At 41.2% G+C, this 14,991-nt stretch overlaps 2 protein-coding genes across 2 annotated transcripts in view; one reads left to right on the top strand and one right to left on the bottom strand.

Annotated features, from left to right (window-relative positions):
* The window catches only part of PI4K2A (phosphatidylinositol 4-kinase type 2 alpha), a 42,460-nt gene that overhangs the window by 16,908 nt on the left and 10,561 nt on the right, over positions 1-14,991 (bottom strand). Inside the window, exons 3-8 of the mRNA XM_002916975.4 lie at positions 12,400-12,531; positions 11,881-12,034; positions 5,596-5,657; positions 4,010-4,109; positions 2,986-3,119; positions 2,410-2,469 (exon numbers count right to left, since the gene is read on the bottom strand). Of these exons, the coding sequence (XP_002917021.3) occupies positions 2,410-2,469; positions 2,986-3,119; positions 4,010-4,109; positions 5,596-5,657; positions 11,881-12,034; positions 12,400-12,531 (642 nt within the window). The remainder of the gene's footprint in view (positions 1-2,409; positions 2,470-2,985; positions 3,120-4,009; positions 4,110-5,595; positions 5,658-11,880; positions 12,035-12,399; positions 12,532-14,991) is intronic.
* Positions 1-14,991, top strand: part of AVPI1 (arginine vasopressin induced 1) — a 43,194-nt gene that overhangs the window by 25,129 nt on the left and 3,074 nt on the right. The gene's annotated exons all lie outside the window — the stretch shown is intronic.

The raw sequence follows: 14,991 nt of genomic DNA, 5'->3' as shown, positions 1-14,991 counted from the left end.
TTTTTTTTTTTTTTTTTTTTACTTAATTGTTTTGCAATCTGTCAGCATCCTCCACTGCTTCAAAGACCATAGAACACAAAACTCAGGGTAGAGAATGAAAAGGAGGTTCCAATTGGAGTGAATTGTGCAGGATTTAAGAGACACCTGCCCTGGCTGGTTCGTCCTGTGTTTCCTTCGATTCTTTGGATTAGAAGCTGCCTCTCATGCACACTGAAGTATCTGGGGTAAAATGTCAAATTATCCACAACTTACTTTCAAAAGATTTGGCCAAAAAGGAAACATATCAATCTACTGACCTAAGGAGAGACAAATTACACAGGCGTATTAAAGAGAGAAACTGCGTGGATATGTAGAGATGGGTATTACTCCGACGGATCATCTATGGAGATACGAGCAAACAGATACCGAGATAAAGCAAGTGTGGCTAACCAAGTGTAATAACTGGTGAATCTAGGAAAAGATCCTACTCTTTACTGAGGTTTGAAAGTTTTCAAATTAAAGAGTTGACAAAAATTTGATAGCAGGTACGTGATGCTAAAGAATAAACATGGTCTTTGAATACGCCAGTTAGAGAGGCTCCATCTCAGACCCTGCACTCTAACACCTGGTGTGGCTCAGTCTTTCCAGCGAGCAACAACTTCTGTCGCCTAACTCCATCTCTCTGGGAGTTGTGACTCTTCCCCCTGGCTCAGGGCCCTCATACAGGCTCTGTGATTAGGCTCAGGTAGGTAAAGGGTTGTGATCGCCTTTCCCTGTGCTAGATCAGACTTCTGGAAGGCAAAGGCTCATTTTGCTTCAGTGGGTGACTGGTAAGCTAATAAGGATGTGACTGATCATGTTGGCCAGCTACCTGCTGAAAGGAGCTGGACACTCACGAAACCTGGCAGTGTTTCAGAGGTAGGCACTCTAGGTTGTAAGGGGCCAAAAGGCCCTCAAAGGACATTACGGCCACAAAATGGAGAGAAAGATAAAATTACACTCTCCCATCTCCCCACCTTTTGCCACTCTAGATAACATCCCTAACTGGATATAAGAGAGGAGGGTTGCTGTGGTTTTGGCAAGGGACTGAATTGGAAAGGGATTAGGGAAGACAGTACAATAGGAACAGAGGCACAGCCTACATAAACTTGAGAAGTTAGTTCCTTTATGCTGAGTTCCATAATACCACAGTACATCATGTGGTTTTTAAGGTTTCCAAAAATTCTGCCAGCTTAACTGGGCCCTTACATGACCTGAGTAATGTAGAAAGACCGCGTTATTGGTGTGCAAGCAGCTATAACAACCACAGCTCTTAAAAGCTCTGTATGTCCCATTTCCATGGAAACATGGACTCAGTAAGCCCAAGAGTTGCTCTCACCAGAAGCCTTTACCAAAACGGTAGGAAGAGGTAAATGCCTAATTACAACTAGAAAGACCTTCCTGTCCTTTAAATATGTGAAAAGCTGCCTTTTCTATACACAAAATCATAAAACAACTAATGCATACTGAGAACTTCAATCCATCAAGCACTACTCCAAATCACTTACTTCATAATCATTATTTCATAATAACCCTATGATGTAGGTGCTGTTATAAATCCCATGTTACACATGGAGAAACTAAAGGAAGGACAGATTAAGCAACTTCTCCAAGACCTCAGAGCCAATAAATGAGAGAGCCAGGATTCAAACACAGGCACCATGACCACTGTGCCCCTTAACCACTAGGCCATCCTGGATCTCTTTAAAGCGATAAGAATGTTAGTGCCCTACGGAGTTTTAAAATAATTTTTCAGGCATAGTCTTTACTATATTTTGGAAGATCAACAATGCCCTAGGGGTTTCCTTAGCTCTCCTTGAAGGTGAAGTGGAGAGAGAAGAAATAATACGACTCGTAGCCATAATAACAAAAATTATAACCATAGCCAATATATGAGTACTAACCACACGCCAGGTAACTGTCTTTACTAAACACTTGATATGCATTATCTTACGTAATCCTCTGGCCAACTCTGCAAGGTGTTGTTATTGTCACATTTTATAAACAAGGAAGCAGAGGCTCTTTCCTGCCCAAGGCCGCAGAGCTTGTAAGTAGTGAAGAAGTCTGACTCCAGAGGCTAGCTCTTAACCACAAGGGCATAGGGCCTGCCTTGAACAACCTGACAGGCCACTGGGTAAATTTACCAATGAACTACCCAACAACTGGCACAGAGCTGAGCACATAGTGTCTCACCAAGCACCGGATACCATGGAAGAGGTGGGAGATTTGAAAGGGCTCCGTGTCCTCTCCCACGTGCTAAGACAGAGTCATAAATAAGCACGGCATAGACTCAAAGGGTGTAAGACACAAGCTTTACGCATTTACTCAACATGAGCATATGACCTCCCAGAGAGATACCAGGGATGACACCAGAAGAAGTCCCAGGCTTACCTGTCCCCGCATGACAGCAATCTGCTTATGGAACTGGCCCCTGTCGAAACCAGGATCTTTCTGCAAAAGGGCAGGAGATGGAACCTGCATGAATCCCTCAGAAGAACCCATTTTCTTCCCCCAAACAGAAACTTTCTAATAAAGAAAGCTTACATGAGGCTTATGAGGCTTAGTGAAATTAACTACCACCCCAAGAACTCTCTGTTGCACAGATGGCGAAAGAGAGAACAAGTAAATATCTTGTCCTGAGTCTCATTATTAACTCTAAAGAACTCCAGGCTCTAGCGCTCCATCTGCAAAGGAGAGCTCTGCAGACACACTGCAGCCCCACGACATGCAGGATAACCCACGGTGATTCACCACGGCTGGCAGTTTTTTGTTTTTGTTTTTTTTTTTCAAACCGACCCAAACTAGGTGTTGCTGTCCACATGTGGGAATCTTGCTTGCTCTTCATTGGCTGACATAAGTCAGAAGAGTGTTAGCCATTCTCCCTTGGCTTGTATCAGGAGCCATTAGAAAAACCATTAGAAATTCCTTCTTCCATATAGTTATAAGGTTGAGGCTCCCAGGGCTAACCTTGAAGAGTTCATATAGGTCCTCCTCCAAGTCCTTGACGAAGTTAGGGTCCGATATCTTTGGAAGAATCAGATCTTTGATCTCCTGAGAGAACGGGACTTTTGCCTGGGGCAACCAGGCCCAGTAAAAGGGATCTGAAAAGAAGAAAAGCACAAAGCAAAGCTGCCCATCTACGTCCTCTACCTATGAGAGCACTGCAAAAGGCAGAATGCCTCTCTCATGTGATGTACAACAGGAAAGAAAATCACAAGGGATGTTAATCCTAAAGGCTACAGAGTAAGTGGAGGAATTAGGATTCAAACCCAGGAATGCACAATCCCAGAGCTGGTGCTCTTTCCCAGACATTATGTGACTTTCCAGTGACTTGCCACTGAGACATTCAGATGCTCCTTCTGAAAAGACAGACTGGTACTACAAAGGGGCTAGTGACCCCCTACTTGTATCTCTCTCTCTTTCTAATTGTTTCTCAGTTATAACAGGACAGGGGCTGACTTCCAGGATGTCAACAAGGAAGACAGAACACTGACAAAAGCTTATATTTAGAAACACAAATAGTGGCGCGCCTGGGTGGCTCTGTTGTTAGGCGTCTGCCTTCAGCTCAGGGCCTGATCCTGGGGTCCTGGAATCGAGTCCCGCATTGGGCTCCTGGAGCCTGCTTCTTCCTCTCCCACTCCCCCTGCTTGTGTTCCTCTCTCTCTCTGTCAAATAAATAAATAAAATCTTAAAAAAAAAATAGAAACACAAATAGAATAAGAGTCCTCAGAAAGAAAGAGAAAGACACAAACACAGATGAGAAAACTCAACTGTGGGCTTTTAGCAGGAATAATGTAAGGTAAGAATGACAATAATAGCTTGTATTTTGCAGTACTTGCCATGTGCCAGCTACTGTTCTATATGCATGAGCTGTATTAATCCATGAATTCTTAGAACAATCCCGTCGTTGAGGTATTATTATCTTCATTGCATAGATGAGAAACTGAGACTGAGTAAGGAAAGAGTCAAACTGCAGTGGTCTCAGACTTACATGCCCTCCAGGAGTCAGGATGTTTCAGGGGGAAAGCCAGCCCGTTGTCTATGGCAGCCACCTTGATCACAGGCTCCTTCACCACTACCCAGTCTGTGTCCTGAAAAGCAAGGAAGACTAAGTACTTAGGGTCCCATCTGTTTCATGCCCTTTAAAGTAGTAGCAAAGCACCCCACCTCACCCTCCTCGGGCGCCAATCCTCAGTCAACCTCTGAAATGACTTCCACAGTTACCTAAACTTCATGGCACCTCTGACTTGGCGTATTCAAAGTTCTCAGAGTCCCTTATCTGAGAAAAGGTGCACTTCCCCAGGAGTTGCCATAGCCCTTAGTAAGAAGGAAACTGACAATAACAGAGGTAACTCTAAGCCTTTCCTCCTAGGGAATGGTAGTGAGAGTCCTGAGAGTATGAAAAGGAAAAAGCAAAAGCAAGTATCAGCCAGCCAAGGTCCTTCTGTGTAGACCTTGATCTGATGCTATTCACTGGTGACCACATTCTCCCGGGACATAACAGAACCATGGAAGATAACAGCTGGCTGCTCTTTGCACGACAGAGTCTCTGACCATTTCAGTAATAAGGGAAAAGGACAAGGCCGACTGCAAAGAGTGGGGCCGGCTACCTACGACAGCCTGTCAGACACTCTCGTGACTGTCTGTCTGGCTCCATACCTCAGGTTCACAGGTGCCATCACAGAAACAGGGTGTGTGGGCTGAGGATACCTGCATCAGAATCCCCTAGGATATCTTATTAAAAGTATGGAATTCTGAGTTTTACCCCAGACCTAGTGGGGAAAAGTCCCGAAGAATCTGTACTATTTTTAACAAGCTCTTCAGGTGATTCTGATGTATCAGATATGAGAACCACTGTTAGAGAAGGAAGTAAAAACACGATGAGAATGTGTTAACTAACCTCCATGTGGTAAACATTTTGCAAAATATACGTGCATTAAATCACCACGTTGCACATCTTAAATCTGCACAATGTTATATGCCTATCCTATTTAAATAAAGCTGGGCAAGTAAACACTTATTATAAGGAATAAAAGTCAACCTTACACTCCTACTCTAGGTAGCATTCCTACTAATTTTTTGAAATGTGCAGACTGAGCAGGAAGAGAAAAGTGTGGTAGAGGATGAAAGCAATGAGAAAGTAAGGAAAGTTGTAGGAAGCAGTTTTTTCTAAACTGATGTTCTATGGAATTTTCTATTATGAGAAAAGAATTCTAAAAAAGTTTAGAATTTACTAGCCCAAGCAAAATCAAATACGTTTATTTAATGGACTATTTCTCAGACCTTTACTGTGCTACTATGCAACGTGAATCTCCAAGAAAGGCATAAAATACGTAATATGTTCCAAACATATTTGAACCTTTCTTCATTCTATTTCTATGAACATCATTCAATAAGGTACTGCTTAAAAAACAGATTGAGAAAAACTCGATCAAATATTAACCTATCAATTTCAAACACATGTGCTAGCCTGATTCTTCTGAACCGAGGTGACCTAATCCCTGATTATTATGTGTTTCTGTATGATGAATACATACTACCTCATCTTCTTCTTCAAGACACAGATCAACCTCTTACCCGAGAGCTAGAACTATCCATTGGACAGTCATATTTAATCAGCCAGTTGTCATTGCCTCGATCTGTGAACAGAAACATGAAGTTAGAAAAAACGGGGTGACTTTCACTTTCAGTCATGATGGACCATCATTTTGGGCACTTGGTCCAATCACTCTACTGAGAACAACTATAAAAAATTGATAAAATATTTTTTTAAAGAGTTATTTATTTGACAGAGAGAGAGACAGCCAGTGAGAGAGGGAACACAAGCAGGGGGAGTGGGAGAGGAAGAAGCAGGCTCCCAGCGGAGGAGCCCGATATGGGGCTCAATCCCAGAACTCCGGGATCACGCCCCGAGCCAAAGGCAGACACTCAATGACTGAGACACCCAGGCGCCCCAAATGATAAAATATTTTTAAATCTCTCAAAGGTATGGGGATTTAATAAGACCAATAAGACACTAAAGTGTCTAGACCTGGGAGAGAAAGGAAATTCAGACAGGGAGTCCATCATCTGTGGCTTTTCTCCTAGAGCACCTGCTGATTTGGGAAGAGGTATGAGAGGTGGATAGTGTTCTAATAGCCTTGTGGAGCTAAGGAGACAAAATCCTAGTCCGGTGACTGATAAGGGGAGGAGACTGTGGTAAATAACCCATGCCTTTGGGTTGAAACCTGAAGAACTACACCTTGGAACTAAGCAGAGTTTCCCTTCAATACCTGAAATTAAAGTGAATCTGGATTGCTGGTACCCCTAGCTGCTTCCCAAATGCAAAGATCTTCTACACAGGATTTATATCAGCATCCCAGGCCTCCAAATAGTTCTACCACTTTTGATATATAGTAACTGATAATCAAAAATAACCAGGTATATAAAGAGACATAATGAAATGAATAAAAACAATGAAAACAGAAAGTTAAAACAAATCTACAGGGACTCCAAACACTGAAGATACAGACTTTAAAACAGTTAAGATAAAATCCTTAATATGTTTAAGAAGATAAAAAGCAAAATTAAGTAGCAGAAAACAAGAATCCATAAAAAAGAATCAAATAGAAATTAAACAACTGAAAAATTGGGTTACCAATTTGAGAACTCTGATAGATGAACTTAACAGTAGATTGTGCCAAAGACAGAAGTAATAATCTGAAAGACAGGTCACAAAAAAAGAGCAGAATGAAGAACCCAGGAAAAAATGTGTTTCTAACAACATGTCATGTGATTGGATTCTCCTCTGAGAATGGAGAAAAAGATGGGCAGAAGTAATCATTTAAAGAGAGAATAGGGGCTCCCGGCTGGCTCAGTCAGAAGAGCAGGCGACTCTTGATCTTGAGGTCGTGAGCTTAAGCCCCATGCTGGCTGTAGAGCTGGGGGTAAGTGTTTTTAAACTTAAAAATAAACAAACAAACAAAATAAAGAGAGAATAGCTGAGAATCTTTCAAAAGTGACAAAAGGTACCAAACTATAGATTCAAGGAAAACTGTGAATCCCTAACAGGGTAAATACAAAGAAAACTATACCAAGCATATTGCAGTAAAATTTTGAAAACCAACTACAGGGAAAATCTCAAAGGAGCTAGAGAAAAAGAGAGATCACCTTCAAAGAAACAACAATAATACAGGAACAACTGACTTCACAGAAATCATGGGAACAAGAAGACAATGGAATGGGTTTTTTTAACTACTGAAAGAAAATAACTGCCAACCCCAAATTCTACACCCAGCAAACATACCCTTCAAAAATGAAGGTGAAATAAAGGCATTTTCAGACAAACAAAACCAAAATTCATCATCAGCAGACTAGTATTAAAATATTATCTAAATCGGAGCACCTGGGTGGCTCAGTTGGTTAAGCGTCTGACTTTGATTCAGGTCATGATCCTGGGATCCTGGGATCGGGCCCCATGTCAGGCTCCCTGCTCAGCAGTGAGTCTACTTGTCCCTCTCCCTCTGCCCCTTCCCCTGTTTGTGCTCTCTTTCTCTCTCTCAAATAAATAAAATCTTAAAAAATTATGTATATATATTCTCTAAGTCAAAGGAAAATTATCCCAAATAGAAGCTTGGAGATACAGGAAAATTTAAACAGCAATAAAATGGGTAAATATATTAGTAAATCAAGATAAATATTAGCTTTGCTGCAGTATGATAGTGTTCTTTTTGAAAGAGTCATCTTTTAGAGACATATATTGAAATAATTATGAATAAAATTATATCTGTAATTTGCTTTAAAATAATAAAAGAAAATAAGTAAATGGAAGTATGAATGGGATAGGATTAGTCACGGACTGATGGTTGTTAAGGCTGGAATGACCAGTGCATGCAGGTTCACTATTCTGCTTATTTCTATATGCTCAAAAGTCTCCATAATTCTTATTAATAACAATAATAACAATGACAATATCATCTTATGGTTTTACAGAAAAGTGGCATTACATATGCACAAACATACAGACATTTATATATACATACATGCATATATAATTAAAATGTATGACACTAATAGTATAAAAGTCTAGAGATATATAAATGAAGCTAAGGGTTTCTACCAATTAATATTTGATTTTGGGAAATCAAAGATTCACATGGTAATCTTTAGAGTAACAATTTACAGAAAAGACAAAGCATATAAACTTCTGAACTAAAAGAGGGGAGAAATGAAATATTTACAAAATAATTTAAGATTTTATTTATTTATTTAGAGAGAGAGCGTGTGTGAGCAGGGGTAGGGGCAGAGGGAGAGGGAGAAGAATCTCAAAGCAGACTCTGTGCTGAGCACGGAATCTGATGTGGGGCTCAATCTCATGACCCTGAGATCGTGACCTGAGCGGAAATCAAGAGTCAGATGCTTAACCACACAGGCACCCCTAATTACAAAATAATTTAAAAGAAAGCTAGAAAGAAAAGAGATCATAGGAAGAAGGGGAGGGAGGAAAAAGGCACACAAAATAGAAAGGAAATAATAAGATGGTGGATGAAAATCCAAATATATCTGCACATACATTATAAATAAACTAAATGCTCTAAAACTAAAATATAACAGTTGTCTCACTGGATGCATACAACTGATAACCATTTAGCTACTTAGTTTAAGAAAAAAAAAGAGAAGACTGAAATTGCTAAAATCAGAAATTAAACTAGGGACATTACTACCAATTTTACCAAAATAAAAATAAAAAGGATTACAAGAGAGTACTATAGGCAATTGTATGCCAACAAACTGGATAACCTAGATGAAATGGCCAAATTCCTAGAAAACAGAATCTAAAGACTACACCATGCAGGGGCGCCTGAGTGGCTCAATTGGTTAAGCATCCAACTCTTGATTTCAGCTCAAGTCATGATCTCAGGGTCATGAGATCAAGCCCCATGTCAACACAATAAAAGTCATACATGAAAAACCCACAACAAACATCATACTCAATGGTGAGAGACCAAAAGCTTTTTCTCTAAGATCTAGAACAAAGCAAAGATGCCCGCTTTCAGCATTTCTATTCAACATAGTACTGGAAGAGCACAGCAATTATGCATGAAAAATAAATAAAAGGCATCCAAATTTAAAAGAAAGAGGTAAAATTATCTCTCTTTGCAGATGATATGATTTTATTTGTAGAAAACCCTAAAGATGCCACACACAAAAATATCAGAACTTGGGGTGCCTGGGTGGCACAGCGGTTAAGCGTCTGCCTTCGGCTCAGGGCGTGATCCCGGCGTTATGGGATCGAGCCCCACATCAGGCTCTTTCGCTATGAGCCTGCTTCTTCCTCTCCCACTCCCCCTGGCTGTCTCTATCTCTGTTGAATGAATAAATAAATAAAATCTTTAAAAAATATATATATCAGAATAAATAAACTCAGCCAAGTATCAGAGCACAAAGTCAATACACAAAAATCATTTGTGTTTCTATTTACTTACAACAAACAATCCAAAAAGCAAATTAAGAAAACAATTCCATTTAGCATCAAAAAGCATAAAATACTTAAGAATTAATTTAACCAAGGAGGTGAAAGATTTGTATAATAAAAACTACAAAACATGGCTGAAAGAAATTAAAGAAGACATAAATGAATGGAAAGACACCCCACATTCATAGACGGGAAGGCTCAATATAGTTAAGATGTCAATACAACTTGAAGCTATCTAGAAATTTAATGCAATTCCTATCAAAATCCCAATGATACTTTTTGCAGAAAAGAAAAATCCATCCTAAAACTTATATGGAATCTCAAGGGATACCAAATAGACAAAACAATCCAGAAAGAGAAGAACAAACCTGGGGGACTCATACTTCCTCCAGAATTTCCAAACTTACTATAAAACTATACTTAGTATAGAGGCACCTGGGTGGCTCAGTCTGTTGGGTGTCCTACTCTTGGTTTCAGCTCAGGTTGTAATCTTGGAGTTGTAAGATTGAGCTCTGTGTTGGGCTCTGCGCTGGGCATGGAGCCTGCTCAGGATTCTCTCTCTCCCTCTGCCCCTCCTCCCCAACTTGTGCACAAATGCTTGCGCACTCTCTCTCAAACAAACAAAACAGGGGCGCCTGGGTAGCGCAGTCGTTAAGCGTCTGCCTTCGGCTCCGGGCGTGATCCCGGCGTTCTGGGATCGAGTCCCACATCGGGCTCCTCCGCTGGAAGCCTGCTTCTTCCTCTCCCACTCCCCTGCTGTGTTCCCTCTCTCGCTGTCTGTCTGTCTGTCACATAAATAAATAAAATCTTTAAAAAAAAAAAACAAAACTATGCTTATTACAAAACGTAATACAAAGCTGTAGATATCAAAGTAGTGTGGTACTGACATAAAGACAGACATACAGACGAATGAACTACCATACAGTCTAGACATAAACCTTTGCATATACAATCAAACGGTTTTCAATAAGGGTGACAAGACCCTTCAATGATGAAAAAATAGTCTTTTCAACAGATGGTGCTGGGAAAACTGGATATCCACATACAGAAAATGAAGTGGGACCCTTACCTCACACCATATACAAAAATTAACTCAAAATGGATCCATGACCTAAATCTAAGACCAAAAATTATAAAATTCTTAAGACAAAAACATAGGGCAAAAGCTTCCTGGCATGAGATTTGGCAATAATCTCTTACATATGACACCAAAGGCACAGACAATAAATAAAAAAACAGGCAAACTGGATTTCATGAAAATTTTAAAATTAATTGCATCAAAAGATACTATCAACAGAATAAAAAGGCACCCCAGGGAATGGGAGGAAATACAAATCATGTATTTGATAAGGAATTAATACCCAGAATATATTAAAAAAAATCCTACAACTCAACAACAAAACAACCTGATTCAAAGATGGGAAAACGAATAGAACAGACATTTCTCCAAAGATACACAAATAGCCAAAAAGTACATGAAAAGATGTTCGCAACATCACTAATCATTAGGGAAACGCAAAACTACAATGAGAGACATTATACCTATCGGGATGGCTATGAATGAAAAACAAAACAAAACAAAACTCAGAAAATAACAAGTGATGATGAAAAGATGGAGACACTGGAACCCCTGTGCACCATTAGTGGGAATGCAAAATGGTGCAGCCGCTGTGGAAAACAGGATGGCAGTTCCTCAAAAAATTAAACATAGGTCAACCATATTTCAATTAAAAAAAAATTAAACAGAACTACCATATTACCCAGTAATTCCACTTCTGGGTACATACTCAAAAGAAATGAAAGTAATGTCTCAAAGATGTTTGTACACCCACGTTCATAGCAGCATCATTCACAAGAGCTTGGGTTGGGAAGCAACCTAAGTGTCCATCGACAGAGGGTAAGCAAAATACAGTATATACATACAATGTATATCCAGCCTTAAAAAGGAAAGAAATTCTGATACATGCGGCAATATGAATGAAGCTTAGGGGCACATACCAAGTGAAATAAGCCAGTCACAAAGTGACAAATACTGTATGAGTCCACTAATATGAGGTACTTAAAGACAAACTGTCCTGCGATAGGTCTTGCTGCTTTGAGTGACTAGGGATCAAGGACAAAAGTTCTCTTGATGTGCTTTGGAAGAGGCAATGTGTCTTCCATCTGGGACCGGGAAAGAGGCTAAAATAAAACATTAGTAACTACTGGCTCCAGGACTCCCTACCTCTGATAACCACACATGACGTGCCTGAACAAAGCTTGTCTTGGAAAAGTATTTTCGGGGCCCTTCTGACTTAGGAAACCTTCATGCCGAGAAGGCACTCCAGGACGGAGCTCGGCAAGCCCCCAGACCCCCGTGTGCCTCGCGGTGGTCTAGCACAGGCCCCGGGCTGCCCACAGCTGCTCACCGGTGTTGCGGATGATGTAGTCCAGCACCACCAGCCGCTCGAACTGCAGCAGTAGCTGCCGGTTAGTGTTCTCTGGGAGAGGCTCTGCTTCGAAACGCCGTAGCCAGTAGTCTGCATCTTTGTAGCCTTCAACAAAGAGCTGGAATGAACCAACCTGCAGCCAAAGAGGAGTAAAGGTATTTCCCTACAGCTCAAGTCCAGAGAGCCCAGGAGTAAGCCGGGTGGCCCATGATGCCCTGTGGAGTTCATATCAGAAGAAGGTCATGAGAGTGATTGCCCATCCAAATTCAAGAAGTCCATCTAAATGGGCCAGAGGAGTAAAGCGAGAAAGTTAGGGGCTCTGTTCTCCAGAGAACTATTCCCCAAACCTTAGGCCCTCAGAAATGAGGAAGACAGGAGCCTCAGGGCAGGCTACTTACATGTCCATATGCAAGTCTCTAGGTGCCCTGTTTCACCACTTGGATGGTTATGCCACCATACATCATCACCTTTACTAAGTCACGCAGGGGCAGTGCATACCTTTGGCGGTAGCCCGATGCGATTAAACCGCTGCCCAACTTTTGGCACTTTTTCTAGAGCAAGCCGCTTGCCCCTGGACTTCACTCGGTCAATGGCACTATAGTTGAAGGTATCACTGGCCAGGTATACTACCTGCAGTGGAAAGAGAACAGACACCTAGGTTACAGTCGAGTATATACCTATGGCAGGGAATAGCTGGATGCCCACCGATACTGTTCCTCTTCCAGGGGATGCAGAAAGAATGCATTTCTCAGCCTTTCTAATATGAATAGTTCAGGCCAGTGGAATGTTGACAAAGTGATATATATATATATCACTTCCGGGCCTGGCCCCTAAAATCTCCCATGATCCTTAGTTCACACTCCCCAATCTGTGCAGCTGGAAATGAAAAGCTCTGAGATGGCAAAACCACATCATGGAAGGATCTTAGATCTCTTGTCACTACATGGAGTGACAGGGGATCTGGGAGAGCTGCCCAACTGGCATGAATCTACAATGTGAACAAAATCCATTAAACCACTGAGATTCAGGAGTTGTTGTAGCAGCTAGCATGAATTCCCCTGACTAACACAGCTGTCTCCTCAATTAGGAGAAGAGGGCCCAATGCCTATTTTCTCTCCAGATAAAAACTAATTGCAATTTACTCTATAACCTTTTATTTCTTTTGAATTATGTACTATGTGCAATTCATTCACATTTAAAAAATAAACATTAAACATTAAAAAATAAACATTAAAATGGGTTTTAATCATTAGTGAATTGCTATATATAGACGCACATCTACGCAGACTATATCCAGAATATTACACAAGAAACTAGTACTAGCAGCTGCCTCTAAGGAAGGAAATGGAGTGGCTGGAAGATAGAGGTGGGGAGAGAGGCTGAACTTCTCTTCTCTGCTTATCCTACTGTGCCTTTTGATCTCTACATTAGATGCATGCATTGCCTATTCAAAAAACATTTTTTTAAAGATTTTATTTATTTCTTTGAGAGAGAGGGAGAAAGAGCCTGAGCAGAGTGGAGGGGCGGAGGGAGAGGGAGAACCAGGAGAAGCAGGAAACAGGCTCCCAGCACCCTGCCAGGACCCCAGGATCATGGCCTGAGCCAAAGGTAGATGCTTAACCGAGCCACGCAAGTGCCCTTCAAAAACACATTTTTTAAAAAAGATTTTATTTATTTATTAATTTGACAGAGAGACAGCCAGCCAGCGAGAGAAGGAACACAAGCAGGGGGAGTGGGAGAGGAAGAAACCCCTGGGATCCGAAGCCGAAGGCAGCCGCTTAACGACTGAGCCACCCAGACGCCCCAAAAAACACATTTTTTAATGGGCCATCAATATTACACTCAATTGGGGTGCCTGGGTGGCTCAGTTGGTTAAGCGCTCAACTCTTGATTTTGGCTCAGGTCGGGATCTCAGTTCATGATGGAGACCCACGGCAGGCTCCGCACTGGGCATGGAGGCTGATTAAGATTCTCTCTCTCCCTCTGTCCCACCCCCTCCCTCTTAAAAAAAAATATTACACTTGATTGTCAAATTGTGGTAATATCACTGTAATCTGTATGTATGTCCATTATCACCTTTATCACACCATCCTGTGATTATCCAATCGTACATCTAACCTCTTAAGACTAAAGAGAACTGGGGAAAAAGAGAATGTCTTATTTTATTCATATTAGCATCCTCAGTACCTAACACAGTGCCTGGCACATGCTCATTAAATATTTATTGAGTGAATGCATGAACGAGTTACAAGCTTCTTTCAGAAATAGCAACAAATGAGTCTCAGCATATAAATAACTAAAATCAAATTTAGAAGAAAATTCTTTCTTTTCTAAGCCTTGCAAAATTTATTACAAATAACTAATTACTGTGCCTATGAATCTTAGAGACAAAATCATTCCCTCCCTCCTATCCATTCATCTGTCCATCCAGAGTTAACACGGGTATCTACAATGGCTGTGCAAGGTACAGTAGGTTGGCACTCTCTGCGCAGGAAACACACACACAGGAATTCAGGAGAAAAAAGGCTTTCCTAAGAATACCTTGCCTGTTTCCACAGTGAAAATCCTCATTCTCTCAAGCAATAAACCACCCTTTCCCCCCGAATCATATTTATTTTCGATCGCTCTCTGTAACGACCCACTTTTTTCTCTATGACTAATGAAACCATCATAACCGGAAACCTCACAGTAACAGAGAGCAGAAACAAGCTATCGAGTGAGACCTGGAGCCTTACTATTCGAAGCTACGTCATAACATGAGCTCTGTTCCCATAGTGACAGATGCTCTCATCAACTGGATAGAATCCTGTCACAAGGGTGGTGAGGCTGGGTGGGGAGAGACCTCCTCTCACTATTCTCCAGCAGCTGTAGGCTAAACTTGAAAAGTTCTGTCTCATCTCAGTCTCACGGAAGACAAGTATGTTGTTGTCACTGACTTTTTGAGGTAAAAGATCCTCAAGCCACATTAAGGTTCTCTAACAGGGAAAGAGGAAGACCAGAGATGGGGAAGAACAGGATCTTGGAGGGTGACATTCTATAATGATTAGAACTGTCATAAGTAGGGGCGCCTGGGTGGCACAGCGGTTAAGC

This window comes from Ailuropoda melanoleuca, chromosome 6, assembly GCF_002007445.2.
Source record: "Ailuropoda melanoleuca isolate Jingjing chromosome 6, ASM200744v2, whole genome shotgun sequence".
NCBI classification, from domain to species: Eukaryota; Metazoa; Chordata; class Mammalia; order Carnivora; family Ursidae; genus Ailuropoda; species Ailuropoda melanoleuca.
The sequence above is the reverse complement of the archived record's forward strand: the minus strand, read 5'-3'. Positions and strand labels throughout refer to the sequence as shown.